The 20,971-nt window shown below is 53.0% G+C and overlaps 1 protein-coding gene across 1 annotated transcript in view; it reads right to left on the bottom strand.

The window, feature by feature from the left end:
• The window catches only part of SLC13A5 (solute carrier family 13 member 5), a 29,340-nt gene extending 9,293 nt beyond the window's left edge, over positions 1-20,047 (bottom strand). Inside the window, exons 1-8 of the mRNA XM_037987379.2 lie at positions 19,683-20,047; positions 13,327-13,455; positions 12,941-13,077; positions 10,187-10,365; positions 9,278-9,446; positions 7,424-7,546; positions 2,290-2,505; positions 627-727 (exon numbers count right to left, since the gene is read on the bottom strand). Coding sequence (XP_037843307.2) covers positions 627-727; positions 2,290-2,505; positions 7,424-7,546; positions 9,278-9,446; positions 10,187-10,365; positions 12,941-13,077; positions 13,327-13,455; positions 19,683-19,784 — 1,156 coding nt within the window. The 5' untranslated portion in view covers positions 19,785-20,047. The remainder of the gene's footprint in view (positions 1-626; positions 728-2,289; positions 2,506-7,423; positions 7,547-9,277; positions 9,447-10,186; positions 10,366-12,940; positions 13,078-13,326; positions 13,456-19,682) is intronic.
• Between the last annotated feature and the right edge of the window lie 924 nt (positions 20,048-20,971).

A 20,971-nucleotide genomic window follows, 5' to 3' on the forward strand; every position in this document is an offset into this window, starting at 1 on the left:
TTAAGACTTTATATTCTATCACCCCAGCAATGTTACTCCTAGAAGTTTATCCTAAAGAAAAAATACCCTTAAACGAAAAGCTATAGAGAAGAAAACATTAATTTATGAAAATAAATTCAAAACAGCCAAAATGTTCTATAACAGCAGAATGATTGCAACCCCTCAGTGCAATATAATGCCATTATTAGAGAAAATATATTTGAAGACTGTAGCAATAGCGGGAAATGTTTATAGTGTAATATCAATCAAAAGCGGAAGAAGAAACAAAGAAATAGGATTCAAACGGTGTGTGTTTTGATTATAATGTAATAGATAGGCGTATTAGCAAAGACTGAGAGGAAGAGAGAAAACAAAAAATTGCTGAATGGAAATCAGTGTTATGGAAAATTTGAAACATTTTCTGTTCCTGTTGTAATATAGATAAAATTTCAAATGTTAAATTCAAATGTTAAAAAGCAAAAAAGAGATTTTGCACTAAATAATACCACCGGTAGCTTGAAAGCCACTGTCTCCCAGGCTTTATCTGGGAGGCACTGTCTCCCTCTAGGGCCCAGGGAATCCCATAATGACCCTTTGCTTCCAGGGCTCCAGTCCCGATGACTGGGCCATCAGAACAGGAGACTTACCTTCCTCAGTCTGGCTGCAGAAGTTAAACTTGGGCTTCTGTGAAGGCACAATGAATAGCAGCGTGGCCACAAAGATGGCCACAGTGGCATCAGAGACATACCTAGGTGGGGAAAAGCACAGCTCAGCTGCTGCAGAGACAGTCACTCAACAAACCCATCCGAACTCTGGCAGTTCTGTGTCCAAGTGTTCCTATGCAAAGAAACAGGCTCACATAGCCCTAAAAGTCAAGGTCAAGAGTGGTGGCTGGGCGCGGTGGCTCACGCCTGTAATCCCAGCACTTTGGGAGGCTGAGGCGGGTGGATCACGAGGTCAGGAGTTCAAGACCAGCCTGGCCAGCATAGTGAAACCCCGTCTCTACTAAAAATACAAAAAAAAGTAGCCGGATGTGGTGACGGGTGCCTGTAATTCCAGCTACTCGGGAGGCTGAGGCAGGAGAATTGCCAGGAGGCGGAGGTTGCTGTGAGTCGAGATCATGCTATTGCACTCCAGCCTGGATGACAGTGTGAGACTCTGTCTCAAAAAAATAAATAAATAAAAAGATAAGACTGATGTGGTAGACTGAATTCTGACTGGAAATCAAAATGCCCACACTCTTGACCACCAACTTTGGGTGATCCTAAGCAGCCTAATTCACCCTCTCAGCATGTATTCTCCATAGGTGTATTTCAGGACCTCTTCTTGACCAGGTTCTCCAGAATTCTGGGTTCACCAGGATGACCACGAAGACTTTGGTGCTGACCCAAGCCTACCTTCCAAACGAAATGGCCATGATAGGCAGCATCTCCCTGCCCACATCTTCTGCCTTTTCTAGGATGTACATGTTCCTCATCCTTTCTTACATTCTGACAATGTCTTAGCCAGGAAAGAAACCACATGTACCCCCTTTGCCAAGTCTCTGTCTACAACGCTCCCTAGATGTGTGTCTTTGGAGGGATTTGACCAGATGTGAAGATAAGAAAGGGAAGATGGCAGAGCAGAGATTTGGAAACCAGAGCTCTGGGAGCCCTACTCCCAGCCCAAGAAATCTCTCACATCACAGCTCTGGACACCCCTGCCTGGCCAAGGATTTTCTGCTCAGCCTACTCAGGGAGGAGAGGATACCACAGGAACACATTTGGGGTCTTATTGTGAAGTTTGGTCAGAAAACAAAAATAAGTCATGAAACCACAAAGTGCTCTCTGAAACCCAGCTCCCAAAAAAGGAAAAGTCTTGACCAAGCATGAGTGCCTGGGCCACATTCCTCTTGCCACCTGTAGCTGAGAACAGCAGCATTTAGGCACCAGTGTACTAAGCCAGTGATGTGTGTGTTTTTTTAAATTTTATTTTTATTTATTTATTTTTTTTGAGACAGAGTCTGTCTGTGTCGCCCAGGCTGGAGTGCAGTGCCATGATCTCGGCTCACTGCAACCTCCGCCTCCTGGGTTCAAGCGATTCTCCTGCCTCAGCCTCCTGAGTAGCTGGGACTACAGGTACCTGCCACCACACCTGGCTAATTTTTTGTATTGTTAGTAGAGATGGGGTTTCACCTTGTTAGCCAGGATGGTCTCGATCTCCTGACCTCAGGTGACCCACCCACCTCAGCCTCCCAAAGTGCTGGGATTACAGGTGTGAGCCACCGCGCCTGGCCCTAAGCCAGTGATTTCTATTGAATCAAAGACTTACTTTGTCTCACCCTCCACCCAGGCGACAGTCAGCCAGCCGGGCATGAAGCCGGGGTCTCGGGAGAACCACAGGACGACCAGCAGGAAGAAGCAGATCAGGACGTTGATCTCCGCGAAGGACAAGGGCCCCAGCTTCCGGTATTCCTCCTGCAGCACCTTGAGGGCAGCCTTCTCGTTTTTCTTGCTCTCTAGCCTGCAGCCCCAGGACTTTTTAAAACTGGAGAATGCAAAGATGAGAGAAGGGCAGGGCAGACTGGTTGGCTCAGGTGCTGGTCAGATGGAGCCTAAATGTACTACAGCAGAATGTAGCAAAATGACACATAATACTGTCCTCGCCTGCTGTAGGACCTGGAGAAAGGCCCTTCCTGCCTCTTTCCCCCCACTGTTCTTCCATCCCAGAATGTAGTAGGGAAAAGTCTCTGTAGAGAGCCTAGAGGGTCTTCGCAGGTGCCCAGTCACCTGGAGACTGGCTGCTCCAGGGTCACTTGGGGGAAGGCCATAAGAAGTTCCAGAGCCTGTGCAAGGTGGGATCAGGGCTCCTTCACACGCTCCCCAAGTCTTCCTCCTTCCACCTCAGCCTGGAGCTGCCTTCGATGGTGTTGGGATGCCAACCGCCATCACCAAGGTGGCTCAGGGAGACACAGGGAGTGAGTATGAACCCTGGCAGACAGGGCTAGTCAGGGGCAGAATGGTCTTTGCGTTCCCTGGAGCTGGAGGTGCAGGATTAGGGATCCAGGAGACCCTGGGGTTAGCAGCAGGCATGGCTAGGGCAGAAAGGAAGCCAGCCCAGGATGGGTGCCCCCATCCTGGATGGGACCCTTGGGACCAGTATCCATTGTCCAGGGCGTCCTGCAGGGCCTCCCCTAAGGTGGTGTTGGCATGAGGAGGCAGGGAGGAGAGAAGGTTCTTGGAGGAGGTGTAGAGGGGAGCTCAGCTGTGGAGAGGGGATAACTGGGGCCACTGTGCACAGGACAAAGGCCTTAAGGTATGCTGAAGAGTCCACTCACACATTCCAGTTCCAGCCACTGTTGGTTTGAAGGGGTGGGCAAGGCCAGGAGTATTGTCCTGGAGAGCCCTCCCTTGTGAGAGCCCTTCCAGGGGCCCTGAGACATAATCACAGGAGGGCAGGGGTTGATGGAACAGGATCTCATTCCTGAAGCCAGTGCTGGATGTGAACAGCCTTGGAGAGTGTGAGGGCCAAGTGTTGGTGTGATGGTGGCTTGGCCTGGTACACGGGGGCACCAGGACATCAGGTCACAGCTTTCTGGGGTGCTCAGGGGTTAGAAAAGGAGGCAACACTGAGGGGATCTCAGGTATGCACAGCTGACTATCATCTCCCTGCTGGGCAAGGGGGCAAGGCTGTGTGTCCTGAGGGCCACCCGCTAGGGACACTCTCCCGACATCGGGCATGGGGATGGCTCCACTGTGTAAGACGGGGCCTGTCTGTGGTCACGCCCTTGGCTTGGTAAAGTTTATGCTCTATCAAGCACCTATCTGCTGCCACCCGTCGTCCTAGAGACTGTGGGGCTCAGCCAGGGGCTTCAGGTTTCCAGCATAAGGGGTGACCTTGGTATTACTAGTGGCCCAGGAGCCAGAGCCTACATTTGGTGCTGGCGGGTCATCCCCAGCACCACAGTAGCTGCAGACTCAGGGGCTGCATGGAGTATGTAACCGTCCAATGCTGATGCCCCACAGTGGTACCACTAAGCCTTCAGAGCCTGTCGTGCTAAGCAGCTTTGCTCTCACTCTCTGGGTTAATTTCATCTGGTGATGACCAGGCTGGCATGAGATACAAGTGAATTGATCCAGTTGGCCTGTGAGGGGCCTAGGTCAGGGTCAGGGGGTGGGGACCACAGTGTCCTGCAGCAGAACAGCCTTCACCATGATGCACCGTGGTAAACTTGGACTGAATGTGCTGCAGAGCCAAGAAGAGGGGAGAGATCCTTGCGCTTTGCATGCCTCCGCCCTGGCAGGGGTCCCAAAGAACCCTCATCGCTATTACAGGAGGTGAGCCTGGTTGGGACAGTTACGTATAACCAGTAATAATATCCCATGTGGTTCTTGGGGGACCTGGGGTGGGGTCTGGCCCCTTTGGCTAGATATAGCCTAGGAGGCTACACTACGCTCCTCAGCAAGATAGTTTTTCTGGATTAGGCTAGAGGCCAAGACCTTAACCCCGTTCTCCACGATCGTTCAGATGAGGAACTCAAGTGAGAGCAGAGCTGACAGTGGAGCTGCTTCCTGCAGCTGAGACAGGTGCTCCCTGGGCTCAGGTGGGGAGGCCCATGAGGCCACAAAGGCAGGCAGGGACTACCAGGTCCTAGTTTGTGGCAGGACGTGGCCTGGGCCAGAGCACTGCTCCCATGACTCAAACCGAATGTAAAAGCTGTCCTCTACCTTCCAGATCTGGAACCAAAACAAAGCTCCTGTGAGCCACCCCGGCCAGCCACACTGCGTGTGTCCAAACCAGAGTGGCCCGTCGGGAAGGGTTGGGACTGGACTGCAGCCACGCACCCCACCACGAGCATGCTCAGAAGACCCCTGCTGTGGACACTCTCAGGCTCCCCTGCCAGTCAACGAGAGCTGATGAAGGCCGTGCCAGACTGGGTGGACTCAGCTTCAGGTTCTTGGCTGCGAGTCTCCAGGGGCCTGACATCCGCCTCTGGCCAGACAAGAAGCGGATGGTGCCCTTTTGGCCCCAGCGCCACGCTGTCTCCCTCCTCTTTCTCAGTAGGCCTTGGAGTTCTAGGGCAGCCTCGGGCCCCAACTAGTGCTTGTGACACCTGGTCATGCTTAGGTCTGGAGGCAACTAAGGGCAGCAACCCTCAGCCTCCCCAAAAGCGGATGCCACGCGCAGTGGAAGCCAAAATGCCTGGGTTTAAGTCTCAGTCCCCCTACTGCCCTGTGACACACCCCTGTGTCGACCACATAACCTCTCCATGCCTCAGCGGCCTTGTCTGTAAATTGGGAATAATAATAGTGCCGACCTCACGGGTTGTTGTGAAAATTAAGTTTAAGAGTGCTTGGGCCAGGCGAGGTGGCTCACGTCTGTAATGCCAGCACTTTGGGAGACCAAAGAGGGCGAATCACCTGAGGTTAGGAGTTCAAGACCAACCTGGCCAACATGGCAAAACCCCGTCTCTATTAAAAAATACAAAAATTAGCCAGGCGTGGTGGTGGGTTCCTGTAATTCCAGCTACTTGGGAGGCCGAGGCAGGGGGAATTGCTTGAACGCAGGTGGTGGAGGTTGCAGCGAGCTGAGATTGCACCACTGCACTCCAGCCTGGGCGACAGAGCAAGACTCTGTCTCAAAAAAAAAAAAAAGAAAAGAAAGAAAAAGAGCACTCAAAATCATGTCTGGCACATAATGAGCACTCAATAAATGTTGGTCATTATTGTTTCTATTGCCCCATGAGGAGACACACATGGTCACCTACAGCAGGTCCAGGACCATCTCCTGAGAGACCTGTTCGATGGATGTGAGCAAATGAACAGGACTTTGGCCCTGGCGCAGATCCAAGAGGCAGGGCAAAGACAGCTACTGTCAAAGTCAAACTGGGTGGCCAGGCAGCCATGAGAACAGTTTCCCCTGCCCGATCCACAGGCAGGGCAGAGTAGGGTTTGGGCAATGATCATTAATATTGTTATTCTTACTATCATTATTATGATTGTTTTGAATGTGTATAGCAACTTTTTTTTTTTTTTTTTTTTGAGACAGAGTCTTGCTCTGTCGCCCAGGCTGGAGTGCAGTGGCATGATCTTGGCTCACTGCAACCTCCACCTCCCGGCTTCAAGCAATTCTCCTGCCTCAGCGTCCCAAGTAGCTGGGGTTACAGGCGTGCACCACCACGCCCAGCTAACTTTTGTATTTTTAGTAGAGAGGGGGTTTCACCATGTTGGCCAGGCTGGTCTTGAGCTCCTGACCTCAGGTGATCCGCCCGCCTCAGCCTCCCAAAGTGCTGGGATTACAGGCGTGGGCTACCACGCCCGGCTAATTTTTGTATTTTTAGTAGAGACGGGGTTTCACCATGTTGGTCAGGCTGGTTACAAACTCCTGACCTCAGGCGACCTCCCAAAATGTTGGGATTACAGGTGTGAGCCATCGCGCCCGGCCTGTATAGCAACTTTTTAATAGGAGTTTTCAGAACAGTTCCTCCTTCAGAAGAACACTTAGGAAAATTCCTTATTTTCCCCATGAAATCATGGGTTTCCGTGGGCACTTTTGCCTCGCAGCTCTGGTCACACATTCCCCTGGTTTGACTTGACTCGAACTCCCTGTGGACGGAGGCACAGAGCACATGCACTTAACTCAGAGCTGAGTACTTTCCATCCTGCTGTGGTCTCATCACCTTTGCACCACAGATAAATTTGTGTGTTTTAGAAAAACAATAACTTTTTTTTTTAGCTATTTGTCAGCCACAGGTCATGGTTTCTGTCCAAAGTCTGGCTGCCATCAAAGGTGACCCCTGTTGAACTTGCCTGTGTGCTAGGAACAGGAAGGTAAACTTTCTAGGACCTGTACACTGCTGGGAACATCAGAGGTAGTCAGCAACATTGAGGCACAGAGCATATGCGCTCAGCTCAGAGCTAAGTCACAGGTTTGCCATGACCTGGCCTGATGAACCCACACGGCCAAGAGGAAGCTCATCCAGCAATGTCGAACTGGCACGTGGGGACCAGCTTATCTTTAATTGCTTTAACCTGCCTGCTCTTGCTCCCTGTGCTGGGAGTTGTGTGGGGTGTCTGGCATCAGGGTGGCTCTGGAGGAATTCAAAGTCACTGGAACCCGAATGCAGATACTAAAGGACAGGACTGTGATATGCCCAGGGGCTGCTCAGAGATGGAATGGGGGTTGGAGGGAAAGTCAGGGAAGCAGCGTTTGAGCTAGCCTCGAAGGCTGAGGAGGTGGGAAGGTAGAGAATGGCATTCCAGGAAGAGGGGACCACGTGTGCGCAAAGCTCAGTGAGCAGCCTGGGGTGGAAGGAACAGGAGGGTAGACTAGCAGGAGACGGGGCTGGAGAAAGATCAGGGTCAGACGCGGAGGACTTTGTAAACCTGCCTATTGAGTCTGAAGGCTCTTCTGCAGCTTGGAGGCATAATTAGGTATAATGAGGCCGTGAGCGGCTCAAACTTACTTGAATCTCATGTAAGCAAACTGGAGCCACAGCCAGGCGAACAGCAGCATCACCAGCATATTGGGAAAGGCAAATGCAAACCAGGAGGCAAAGTTCACGAGGTCCTTGCTGTCGGGAAACAACCTACAAGGAGACACGGGTCCCCAACTCAGATGCTGAGCTGTGGTGAACCAGCCCGGCCCTGTGCGTGGGGGCGGAGCAGCAGCTGGGCCCTGAGAGGCGGGCCTGTGTGGGGGCCATGTCCTCCTGAGGTCTAGCCTGTGGCTGGGCGCAGTGGCTCACACCTGTAATTCCAGGACTCTGGGAGGCCGAGGTAGGTGGATCATAAGGTCAGGAGTTTGAGACTAGCTTGGCCAACATGGTGAAACCCTGTCTCCACTAAAAATACAAAAATTACCCAGGCATGGTGGCGGGCGCCTGTAATCCCAGCTACTCGGGAGGCTGAAGCAGGAGAATCGCTTGAACCCGGGAGGCAGAAGTTGCAGTGAGCCAAGATCGCGCCACTGCACTCCAGCCTGGGCAACAAAGCGAGACTCTGTCTCAAAAAAAAAAAAAGAAAAAGAAAAAGAAAAGAAAAATACACCTTTTATACACATGCGTGTAATTTGACTGAGAGCTCTGAGGATCCACAGAGCCCTCAGCAATCTCATCCTGTGGGTTTCTGCAAAGGATGGTCCCCTGACTTAGCAAAGCAAATCTCAAAAGCTTCCCAGAGTGGAGGCTGGAGGAGGGCCACTTCTGCCGCAGGTCCCGTCTCCCATCCCTGGGGCTCTGCTAGCCCCACGGGCTGCCCCTTGTAGCTCAAAAGTGTCAAAGCAGATGCAGAGCTTTCCCCACTCAGCCCAGACAGGCTACTCTTCCCAAAGAAAGTTACTGGAGAACTGTAAGGATATCATTACAGAAAACACTCCCGAAATTAAAACAAACGGGTTGTTGAACCTTAAGTTTCTGCCCAGCCAGGCTCCAGACCTGTCCTTTCCACCTCCCAGCTCCTGCACCCACTGCCCTCCCCACCCCTGTCCAGCCTCCTGTCTACAAAGGATGGCACCACCTTATTTTTGTTCCTGCCCACTGCAATTAGTACATACCTCAATTAATACGTTTATTTACCAGACGTGCCTGGAAGCCCCAGGCACCTTGCTACCCTCAACAGACCATGACTACCGCGCGGCAGGGTCCAGGTTTCTCTCCCTCTTGTGATCCCAGCCCCACCCAGCAGAAGGCCAGGCACAGAAATGGGGTCCTCATGGCCTGCATCCCTTTGTGACCAAGGCTGGAAAGTTCCAAACCACCCCATGGTTCACCTGTACACCTCACAAGGGGACCTGTCACCTCAAAGGCAATCAGTGGGACTATAAGGAAGCAGTGAGGCAGTGAATGACCCAACCCCAGCCCTTCATACCATCTGTAGACCTCAGATATCACGGCACCATCACCGTTAGCCACCAAAGGCAGTGAGCTAAGGGAGTGGTGGGGAGTCTTTTAGAGGTGTCTGTTTTCTACAAGTTTCAACCAAGGACCCAGCGTCTGGAAGTACATTGTCATCTGCCATGCCTTTAGCTCAGCGTTCGATCCACACTCGCTCTCTGAGCCAGAATCCCTGAGCCCAGGGCAGGTGGTGGCTCTTGCGTCATAGCAGAAAGCAGACTTGGATGTTGGCTCCCCTGGTATCAGTAGGGGTGCCAGGACACAGAGGCTGGATGGGGCCACATCTTTCCACCCCTGCCAGGCTCCCAGGCCAGGTCTGGCTGCCCCGAGCTCCAGGACTCTGCGGAGGAGCAGAGAGAGATGGGCAGGTCCCTCCAGCCCCGGTACCCACTTTGTAGTCCCCAGAAGGTGTGACCAAGGACTCACTCATTCATCTGGCCCAGGAGCACCACGTTGGGTCCCGTCCCGGTCAGGGTGGCCGTTCCCCCGATGCTGGCCGCGTAGCAGATGCACAGGGTCATGGCCTTGCACAACCTATTCCAGTCTTGGTCCTCCTGCTGCCCCAGAGCGGGGCCTTCGAAAACCACTTGGCTCCCTGTGGTGGGCACAGCGCTGTCAGCTGAGCCGGTCATGGGGGCTGCCTGCCCAGCCCCGGCTCCTGACTCTGCTGCTGACCTGAGGATTGGGAGATCCCAGCTCTGCTGATTTAGCTGCCCCACTGGCTCCATAAGAGTTGTTGGCAGGGATGTGCCCAATTCCTCTCTGTAAGCCCCAGGACTTTGCCCTGGGTCTGGCAATCAGGCCGTCAGCCACAGAGCCTGAGTCTACTGCTCTGGGCTGGGGATGGTAAGGGGACACGGCAGACGGCATGGCAGATGCTGACTTGCCTCCCTCAGCTTGGCACCTAGCAGAGAAGCAAGCATGGGACACCAAGTCCAAGACCTATGGGAGCAGAGAGAGGAAGGATTTGAGCTGCTCGAGGAGGTCAGAGAAGGCCTCCTTGAGGATGAGCAGGAGTAGCAAGAAGTGAGGGGCACCCATAAGTGTGCACAAGATGCCCGAATGAAAAATCAGGTGAACACACTGATTTCTGCAACTGATGGGAACCGAGGGTGGGACTTTGTTCAAAGCTCTATTAAAGGATCTAACTTTTATGCAATAATCCCCTTCCTAAAACTGACGACAACAGTAGTTTCTATTTTTTTTTTTCTCTATGCGTGTTTAAAGGAGGGTTCCAGGAAGCAGACAGGGAGAAGGGGGTGGCCAAAGCATGTGCCAGCAGAGGGAGGGGAAGGCTGCTGTTGTGGCCTGGCAGTGCCCTGGCCAGGGGCTCACCTGGCAGCTCACTGGCCTTGCCCTTGTCCACCAGCTCCAGGCCGGCCTCGGTGGCTGCGCTCGTGGCTTCCATCTGCTGCAGTATGGCCTCCACAATAGGCACCATCATGGCCGTGGTTGCCGTGTTACTGATCCACATGGACAGGAAGGCTGTGACGCCCATAAAGCCCAGCATCAACCTGCAGAGGAGGGGCAGGGAGGAAAGCCAGAGAATCCCCACCCCACCCCCATACTTCCTGGGAAGCAGCTGGGGACTGGGTCCACCCCTGCGGGGATGCACAGGTGTTGAGGCCAATTCAAGATAGGATATTCGAATAGGGATGACAGTTTGAGAGCCTCCCCTCCCTCCCTCCTTCCCTTCTTTGCCTCCTCCATTCCTCTCTCCCTCCCGCCTCTCCCACACACATTACTGATGTCTACTCTGCTTGCTTCTGGGGTTACCAAGAGGCCTCAGATCCAGTCGTGGTTGTAAGGAGCACCCCTGCCCCACCATCTAGCAGGTGAAGCCCAGGCATCCACATGGTGCCAACTTAATATGAGCTTGCCCTGGGGTATGCTGGAATACCCCTATGTGCAGGCAGCCCCAGCTTCCCACTTCTGGCTAGGAAATTCCCACCTACTCCCAAACCCTGCCTCACCTCTCAGAAGTTCAGAAAGGCTAAGCAGAGTAGGGGTAGGGTGAGCTGGGGAGGGAGCTTGGGAAAGTGTGACTCTTCTCCCGCTGCCACTCCGTCCCCACCATCTCCCCTCCGCCCCCGCATATACACTTTGACCCCTCCATGCTGCAGTGGAACTGATCACACAAACAGTATTCAGAAAATACACTCCCTTTGCTTATAACCCCTGCTCCCTTCTCTGCTGTCTATCAGGAACACTCCTCATGGTCCTTCAGAGCCTGCCCAAGCAACGTCCCTCTCCCGGGACCACCCTCTCAGTGTGCGCCAGGTGGGGCTGGTCTGACCCTTCTCAATCCTCCCGCTTACTCTCATCATCGCTGTGCTGGGTTCAAAGCACCTGTTTCCACGTCTGCTCTCTCCTTAGGCTGTGAGTAGGGCAGGGCCTGACTCAGCTCTGTGGCTCCACACGCCCCAGCTGTCCAAGGCTAGGGGCAGAAGGAGCTTGACTACTCTCAGCCTGCGGGCCCTGTTGCAGCCAGGCTCCTCCTCAGGGCTCCTAGTTCGCCCGGGGGTAGGAGCCTGAGGAAGGGATCTAGAAGCTGTTCTGCACCAGGGCCCAAGCTGCTGTCCACACAGGCGGACATTATGGACCCATAAAAAAAAAAAAAGCCTGGAACCCAGGCTAGGAGGAGGGGGAGAGTTTGCCTGAATGGAGTTGTCTTAGAAGAACCAAGGCTTCTACATGCTATTTCAAGGCACCAAGGGTGCCTCACATACAGGGGACCTGCAGGACAGCCAGTGCCTTGGACAACTGGAGACCGTGCTCAGAGGAGCTAGGTGGCAGGAAGGAGAGAGAAGCATGTATGAACTTGGGTTTGGAAGTGGAAGCTCTCCAACGTGCTCCAGAATGAAACCCACTGGAGTGGCCTCCCACCCAAGCTGGCCACTCAAGGGGGCCAAGAAAAAGAATTCTGAGGGCCCCGAGGTCCACTTTCCTGGGGTCTCTCGTTTCTAGAAAATACGACGGCTTTCGATTTGACGCTAAACCAATCACTAGAAGGAATCAATGCCAGGATGCGTAACAGAGATCAGAGAGCCACAAAGCCCCCTCCTCAGGGGAGTCTGAGGCACCAAGGGAGCCCCGGGCATGGTCGCCTGCATGGCAGGCCAGCGTCTGTGTGTCCTCGGGGTCTAGCACAGCGCCCGGCATAGGGGCGCCTCAGGAGGAATTTACCGTGAACTGACCAGGAGCTGACTCCCAAGGGCTGGGCCTGGGACATGGCATCATTGAGGGGACACATTGCCTCAAAAGGAAGATGTGCCCTGAGTTTCTGATTAGAGAGGACACAGACCTTATCAGAGAAGCTGGGTCCAATCCCCGTGTGTCCATGAGCAAATCACTTTACCCCTCTCTGCCTCCAATTCCTCATCCACAGAATGTGGGCAGTAAGAAGAATACTCAGCTCTCAGAGTTGTGAGAATTAAATGAGGCAATGAATAAGTTTCTGGCATCATGCCTGGGGCCTTGTAGACACTCAGTATACCCATTAGGATCATGATTGATTATGGTTATGATTATGGTTATATTGACTCCATGGCTTGGCTGGAAATGGCCAGCTAGATTGGCAGGGGAGATCTTGAAAATGGAGAGAGAAGCTGGGGTACTGAGTGATGTCGGGGAAGATAAATTAAGAAGCTTCTTTGCAGTGGGAATAGATGCTCCAGCTTGGAGAGAGGACCTTTCTGTTTCCCCATGAGCTGGGTGCTTGAGCCACTTCTGGCCTGCTTCCCCTACCCCATCAGACACAGCTTGATCCAGCCTCTATCCAATTTGTTCCCTGTGGAACCCTGCAGCTAGCTGCCTCCCCCAGGAAGCCTTCCAAGCCTGCAAGGACTCTTGCTGACCCACCTCCTCTGGATTCAGAGGACCCTTACTTACTGCTGCTCACCGTGTGCCACCACCACGCATGCATCTGGTCTCTCCAGCTAAAGCTATAATGCGCCCCACCCAGCCAAGTCCAGGTAAGCCCATGGCCAGCCCTCACCAGTGGGCGGCCCGGTCTGTGCCACCCTCCACCCCCTTGCAGCCCTGGGGCTCATGCAGAGCCACGTGGCAAGAGAGAGAAGGCGTAATTACTGTGCAGGCTTGGCCCCCACCCAGAGGAGCGTGCGCAGGGCTATCCTCTTGTGCAGGTTCCAACGCTCCACAGCCACGGCCACGATGAGGCCGCCCAGGAACAGCATGTTGGTGTCCTTCATGTACTGGACACACACCTGGAGCGTGGCACGAAGGCCCCATCAGGGCTGCCCCTTGCCACACACTAGAGCCACCCAAGTCCCAGATGTTGACTTCAGGGACCGCTTGGAGTGGGGATGCAGGCCCGAGTGGTGTCTCCCTGCCAGGGAGAACCCACAATGGAGGGTTTTCCGGTCACCCCCAGGCCTGTGCGGCTCACAGAGAGGACCACAGAAAAAGACAAGGGGAGAACCAGGAAGTCACCAGGATCCCCTCGGTCTGCTTACCTGCTTGGAGTCCAGAATCTGGAAGAGTGGGAAAAGCAAGACAGGCATGAGAGAGGTGACAGCCAGAGGGATGACTTCTGTGCACCAGTAAATGGCCATGAGGATGATGACGTAGGCGCACCTGACAAACTGAAGAGACAGTCCTGAGGCTTCGGCATGTGGCCGCCTCACTCTCCCCATCCCCGGAACCCTCCGGATGGCAGCTGGCATGGATTGTCAAGACACAGGGGTGATCTAAGAGGGAATCCACTCAAAGTCATCCTGTTCCCCAGCCGTAGTCAGCACAGCTTTCTGGGGTCAGGCTGGGGAGGCAGGCATAGGATCTATCCTCAAAGGACTCCTGCTCCATTCCCACCCCTCGTCCCTGCCTCCCTCCTTTCCAGATGTGTGGTTCTAGGCACGTTCTTTGATCTTCTCAAACCTTGGATTAGCTACCTCTCAAAAGAAAAGATCAAGAATAGGACAAGGAAGAAAAGGAAAAAGGAGGAGAAGGAGGAGGAAGGGATAGAAGAAAGAGAGGAAGGGGGACGGAGAAGGAAGAAAAGAAAGGAAGAAGAGGAGAAGGAAAAGAAGAATAAAATACCGTTAGTTTGGTTTTTTTAAGATGGAGTTTTGCTCTTGCCACCTAAGAGGCCATTATTCTAAGAGAAGTGACTCAGGAATGGAAAGCTAAATAGTGCATGTTCTCACTTATAAGTGGGAGCTAAACTATGGGTACCCAAAGGTATATAGCGTGGTAGAATGGATACTGGAGACTTAGAAGCAGGGAGGGTGGGAGGGGAGTGAGGGATTGAAAAACTACATATTGGGTACCACATACACTACTTGGGTGATGGGTGCACTAAAATCTCAGACTTCATCGCTATACAATTCATCCATGTAACCAAAAACTACATGTACCCCTAAAGCTATTGAAATAAAAATAATCATTATTATATAATAAAACTAGCCACCTCCCTAGGTTGTTTTATCTTTCATTGGCTTTTTTTTTTTTTTTTTTTTTTTTTTTTTTTTTTTTTTTTTTTTTTTTTATGAGACAGAGTTTCAATCCTATTGCCCAGGCTGGAGTGCAACGGCACGATCTCAGCTCACTGCAACCTCCACCTCCTGGGTTCAAGCAATTCTCCTGCCTCAGCCTCTGGAGTTGGCATTACAGACGTGCGCCACCACGCCAGGCTAATTTTTGTATTTTTAGTAGAGACGGGGTTTTGCCATGTTGGTCAGGCTGATCTCGAACTCTTGACCTCATGATCTGCCCACCTCAGTCTCCCAAAGTGCTGGGATTACAGGCGTGAGCCACTACGTCCAACCTCAGAGTTCCTTCTTAGATGTCTCCCTGCACCCCCTCCACAGTCTGGTTTGCGCCCTTCTTCTAAGTACCCTCCCCAGCCATTAGCATATGGGGTTGTCACTGTTTCCTCAACTGTCCTTCTACCACCACAACCAGTGCGTGACTCGAGAGCACAAACAGCACAGTGAGTCCTAACTTAACATCATTGATTGGTTTTTGGAAATTGCAATGTGTAAGCGAAACAACGTAAGCCAATATTCCCATAGGCAAATTGCTAGAAACAACAGTTAAATTTCTATAGCGTATTTCTGGTCACAAAAACATCACGGAGATCCTAAATAAGGACCAAAACACTTCCAATATTAAACACGGAAAGGAATGTGAGCTATACATATGCTTAAGAAACATTAATAAAAACAAGTTAGATAATTATCCAGTTATGGCAGGTCAGGGTCTTGGGTGGCCAGAGCCTGTCCCGGCAGCTCAGGGTACAAGGTAGATACCAGTTCTGGATAAGATGCCATCCCATTGCAGAATGCACAATGAACGCACACCCACACTCATTCAGATGGGGACCCTGCAGACACTCTAATTCACCTAACGTGCACAGGTTTGGGATGTGGAAGGAAACCACAGTAGCTGGAGAAAACCAATGCAGACAACGAGGATAACGTGCAAACTTCACACAGACAGTGGCCCCAGCTGGCAATCATTTTCTTTTCTTTCTCTCGCGCTCTTTTTTTTTTTTGAGACAGGGTCTCGCTCTGTTGCCCAGGCGGGAGTGCTGTGGCACAATCACAGCTCACTGCAGCCTCCACCGCCTGGGCTCAAGGGATCCTTCCTTTCCCCTCCTCCTCCCATCAACATTATAATGAAATGATGTTGAATGAATCGACATTATTCAAGAATCTGCTGTATTTGTAGATCACTGTCCTCGGCATCCAGAACAGGTTTAACACTTAGGATATCTTTGCAAATGCTTATTTATTTATTGATTCATTTATTTTTGAGACGGAGTCTTGGTCTGTCCCCGGGCTGGAGTGCAGTGGTGTGATCTAGGCTCACTGCAGCCTCTACCTCCTGGGTTCAAGCGATTCTCCTGCCTCAGTCTCCCGAGTAACTGGGATTACAGACAAGTGAAGTGCCACCATGCCCGGCTAATTTTTGTATTTTTAGTAGAGACGGGATGTCACCATGTTGGCCAGGATGGTCTCCATCTCCTAGCCTGATGATCCACCTGTCTTGGCCTCCCAAAGTGCTGGGATTACAGGCGTGAGCCACCGCGCCCGGCCATCTTTGCAAATGCTTATTAAAGGAATCAATAGGATGCATCTGAGTTTAACTCTGACAACTCTGCGGAAGAACAGATGCACCTGTACACAGTCCCTGCTTCTCATCACCCAGAAAAGCGTATGCATTATTTGCATGAAACATTGCAGGAAAACTTAGAAATTCTTTGTCGGGGTTGTGTTATCAGCCACAAGACATACATCTTTTTCAGCATCCCAGGGCACCTCCCTACTGGCAAGGCAGGGTTACTCAGCTTCAGCACACTGACACTTTGGGTTAAAGGATTCTTGTTGTGGGGGCTGTGTACTGCAGGATGTTCAGAGCACCGCTGGCCTCCACCTGGGAGATGCCAGTAAGACTGTCTCCATTTGGGACGGCAAAAAATGTCTCCGTACTTTGCCAAAGGTCCCCTGTTGTTGGGTAGGGTGAGGGCAGGAGAAAGGATCAATGCTGGTTGACAGCCACTGAACTAAAGGCGGAACAGCAGCGTGACTGGAAACCCAGGCTCTGACACCAGACAGATATGATTGGCGCCCGCTGTCAGCCACTGTCTGGTCTTTGGCAGCCACTAACTTCTTTGGGCCTTGGTGTCAGGGGTGTACCACTGGGCAGGCCATGAGAATGATCCCCTCCAGGGGCAGACAATGAGAGGGCGCATCGGAGAGAATTTTAAAACAATAATATTAGCTAAACATTAGTTTGCTTCTTACTATCATCAGGTGATAGCAATTCTAAACAATGTCGCTCATAGATTACTCCTCCTGCTCCCAATCCTGGCCCCTATCCCCTCTTGTTTCATGCCTTCATCTGCAAATGGTGGATTTAAGAGTCCTCGTTCTTCCCATATGGCGCACAAAGTCCTTGGTAACTTTTGATTCTCTAAACTTAGAAGCAGTAGGTGGCGTGCGTCACCAGTGTACACTGTGTGTTCCTGGAGGAGTCAAACAGACCCACTAGGAAAGAGGATGAGACACAAGGTTAACTGCCCCCTCACCTCCATGCCACTATTTGGAAGCCCAGGAGGTGCCTCATCTCTGAAGTCAACAGGCTTGATCCCCCTAGTCTAGAATGCTTCCACAGTGTCAAGGGAGAGGGCAGGATGGGAAGCAGATGTTAGAAAAGTTTAACACTAACAAGTCAGGGTGTCCTGACATACCACTTAATGAAAACATGCAGGCAAAACCTACTCTGTATGTATTTGTGTGTGTGTGTGTGTGTGTGTTTGGGAAGAGAGAGAAGAGATTGATTGGTTTCTGGAAAGATGTTCATCAAAATATGAATAACTTATGGGATTTGAGGGTATTTTTATTTTTATTTTATACCTTACAGATTTGTTTTTTAAAAAACTTTTACATTTTAATAAAATAAATGATACAATAAATTTATCATTTATTGTATTAAATTTATTTTAATAAAAAAGGACGCAGAGAAAGGATAGAGAAAGTGGAGCAGAGATGAGACCAGGAGGGAGTCCAGGTAGAGACGGGAGAGCTGGAGACAGCCGGCGAGGAGAGGGGCCTGGGTGATGGGAGAGGGTGGCGTGCCCTGCGAGTCACCTCCTGGCAAGGACTGTGTTGCTCAGGCTGCCAAGGTCCTGCCAGCTTCTCACCAGCTTCCCAGCTGCCCTGCCTGTGCTGTGTACCCTCTGGGTTTCCTTGCACAATGGGGTGGCCGTGGAGGGTGGACGCATGGTGACCGAAACAAGCACAAAGGGAAAAAACAAGAAGACAAGGTCCAGGGTCCTCACCCAACCCCGTCAGAAGGAAAGCTCATGAAGGCAGCCTTTGGAAGGACTCTCCCTGGGTTCTCTGCTTCCCTTCCCTGGTCCTCATTCACAGGACAGCTTAATCTCTCTCTCTCTCTCTCTCTCACACACACACACACACACACACACACACACACACACACTGAGTTGGGGTTTCCAGCTCAGGGTGTATTTGTGTGTGCTTGTGTGTTTTTGTGTGTGTTTGTGTGTCTGTATGTGTTTGTGTGTTTGTGTATGTTTGTGTGTGTTTGTGTGTTTTTGTGTGTTTTTTGTGTGTGTTTGTGTCTGTGTGTTTGTGTGTGTGTTTGCACGTCTGTGTTTGTGTGTTTTGTGTATTTGTGTTTTCTGTTTGTGTGTCTGTGTGTTTGTGTGTGTTTGTGTCTGTGTTTGTGTGTGTTTGTGTGTCTGTGTGTTTGTGTGTTTTGTGTGTTTGTGTGTCTGTGTGTGTCTGTGTGTTTGTGTGTGTTTGTGTTTGTGAGTGTGTGTGTGTGTATTTGTGTGTGTGTGTGAGTGGGGTCTCCTGGGGCAGGAAGGTCAGCCAAGCTACTATAATCATTTCCAGGGAAGGTCACTCCCTACCAGCAGAACTGAAGTCGCAGCTCTCCTGCCTGGCTCCTTCCCCTGGACACTAACAGCCCCAAACTTCTTGCTAGGGAGGAAGTGTGGCTGCTCACAGGTGGTGCGGCAACTGCAGAGCCTCCACAGTTGGATCTGCTGTCCTTGACCCATCCAGGGCCTGTGCTAGGCCCACCCAAGGGCTCCTCCCAGTCTCCCCCTCCCCCATCCTAGGAACCAACGTTAATCCCTTTTGATTCCCAAAGCCTTAAAGTGTCAGAACCAAACCGCCTAGCCCCATTGTACAGATGAGAACACCAAGGCCCAGAGAGCACAGGCACTTGGCTAAAGTCACGCAGATGAGCGAATGGTGGCAGTCCAGTTCTCTTGCAGGTTGGCTTCCTGACACCCCAATGCACTCCCTTCCTCTAGAGCTCCCCCCAGAGCATTCCCTGAAGAGCTCCTCTGTTTCCCAAACCTGCCTGGGGAGGCCAGCGGGGGAGCTGGAGGTTTCCTGTCTGGGCTGAGAGTGAAAGGGCTGAAAGAAGGAACGAGGAAGGAGCAGCCAGCAGCCACAAAAGGCTTCAAAGGGCTCGGGCCTCTGCCAAACTGGCTGTGCACAGCCCAGTGGAGCCTGCCCCCACCCTGCGGCCAAGGCCATTCATTCTCTGTCTCCCTCACAGAAGCATTAGGAGACTAGGGCCTGGGAGGAAGCTTCCCTTCGACTCCAGGTCCTGCCACCCAAGGCGTGAGCTCTGGGAATGTGTCCCGCCTCCTGCTACAGCCCCAGCGGGCAGCAGGCAAAGCAGGCCAACCCGGACCTGCCTGCAGCCTGGGGCAGGATGATGAATCAGATGTGGCTCTCCAGGTTGCAAGAAATGTGGATCACAGATAGAAACACTAAGGCCCAAGGAAGGACCAGAGAGTGGCAAAGACAGCGCAGGATCCACGTGGGTGATGATTATTTTCCTGTAGGTCCCTCCTGACGGCGGAAGTCACCTACAGCTTGAAGTCTTCTTTGGCGAAGGGAAAAGACAGGAGAGAGAGAGGGAAAGGCAAGCTCCCAGGTTCCCTGTTGGCGCAGGTGGCATTCTGGGAGGAAACGGGGTTATGCACTGTGGGGAGATTCAATTCGGAGCCAGGGACTGAGCCTAAGGCTGGGATCTGTGTGACTGAGATCTGTGCTCACTTCGAGGTTTCTGTGCTTGCCTGGACGGCTATTGCGCCCTGGGATCTGTAAACCCCAAGGGTGGTGCGCCCTGGGGTCGCCATGCCCCTCGGATTCTTTACAGGGCACCTCCCATCTGGCACCTGGAGCTCCTGAGTGCGCTCGCCCGGGGAGAGCTGTGCCCCCCGTGAAATCCGTGCGCTCCAGCTCAGGGCTCCCGGATTCGGTGCCCCTTAGTGGGCACCGGGCGCCCGGTGTCCGAAGGGCTGCCTGGAGATGCAACTGACCTTGGCGGGCATCAGAATGACGAGTGGCAGTAGCAGGAGCGGGGTGACGAACAAGATCACGAAGGACTTGAACTTGGAGACATAGCTCAGCGCCGAGGCCATCGCGCGGGAGGGAGACTGGCGGGCGAGACGAGTGAGGGGCAGCTAGAAGCGCCGCGGGCTTAAGAAGGGGCCGCAGTCCCTGGGGATTGGGGAGGGGGCGGTGACAACTCCGCCCCGCACGGGGGCGCCTCCCCACGGCCCTGGGGCGGGGCCACCCCTCGGGGTCGGTGGGACGCGCCTGCCCCCAGTTCTGCCACCCGGCGGCGGCGGGAGGCGTCTTTGGACTCTAACGCTTCGGGCCAGCCCTCTAGGGGCAGCCTGGGCCCTACCACCTCGCGCTCTCCAAGCCTCTGCTGCGCTACCCGGGCAGAGGTGCGTCCCGGGGCTGCCAAGCGGGGCGTATTTAGGTCACTGGTGCTACCCGCTTTGGCGTGAGGCGCCCTCCCGCGTCCGCACCTGCTCTTTCCTGGGCTCTGAAGGGTCCCGGATGAAAACCTCTGCAGGCCTCTGGGTCTCTCAGGTCCATCTCCCCAATCTCCCTCTCCTTTCCATCTCCTTCCTTCCGCCCCTACCATGTTTCTCCGGGAGGTGTCCCCGCGCGCCCCGCGCCCTCTGCACCACGGGCCTCGTTTCCCGGTCTCCCTGGCTTCCTCGCCACGTCCGCCCCACTCTGGGTGCAGGACCCCTTTTCCCCGCTCGCACTCTCCTCCCCTGAGCTCCTGGGCGATCGCAGAGGGAGACCAGCCACTGTCCTCCGCGGTCCCAGGGGCTCTCGCGCTCCAGTGGACACTGCGCCCCGCGGACACCCGGCGGGCAGATGCGGACGCGCGTCTTGGAGGGGCCCCACCGAGCCCCAGCAGCCACAGCTGCCCACCCGACCCAGGTCAGAGGGAAACGGAGGTCTAGAGAGGAAGGGACACAAGGCGGCACCAAGACAGCCGCCCATGTATTCATTCAGCCCGTCAGGCAACAGACGGGTACTGAGCACCTCTTCTCCGCGACGCCCTGTTTTGGACACTGGAGACACACGGGTGCAAAGACATCCCCACCTCTGTGATTTTCTTCTTTCCTCTCTTCTGCCTGCCTCTCACTCTGCAGCTTCCTTTCGGGGAGTCTCTTCCATGCTGGTGGCTTAACCACAGCCTGCTCCTTAGTGATTACCATCCTGTGCTTTCAACCCAGCCATGATGCCAGAGTCCCAGATTTCCGTATGTCCAACCTTCCGCAGACTGGAGGTGTCTGGGGCC

The sequence above is a fragment of the Chlorocebus sabaeus genome, chromosome 16 (assembly GCF_047675955.1).
Source record: "Chlorocebus sabaeus isolate Y175 chromosome 16, mChlSab1.0.hap1, whole genome shotgun sequence".
Classification (NCBI taxonomy): domain Eukaryota; kingdom Metazoa; phylum Chordata; class Mammalia; order Primates; family Cercopithecidae; genus Chlorocebus; species Chlorocebus sabaeus.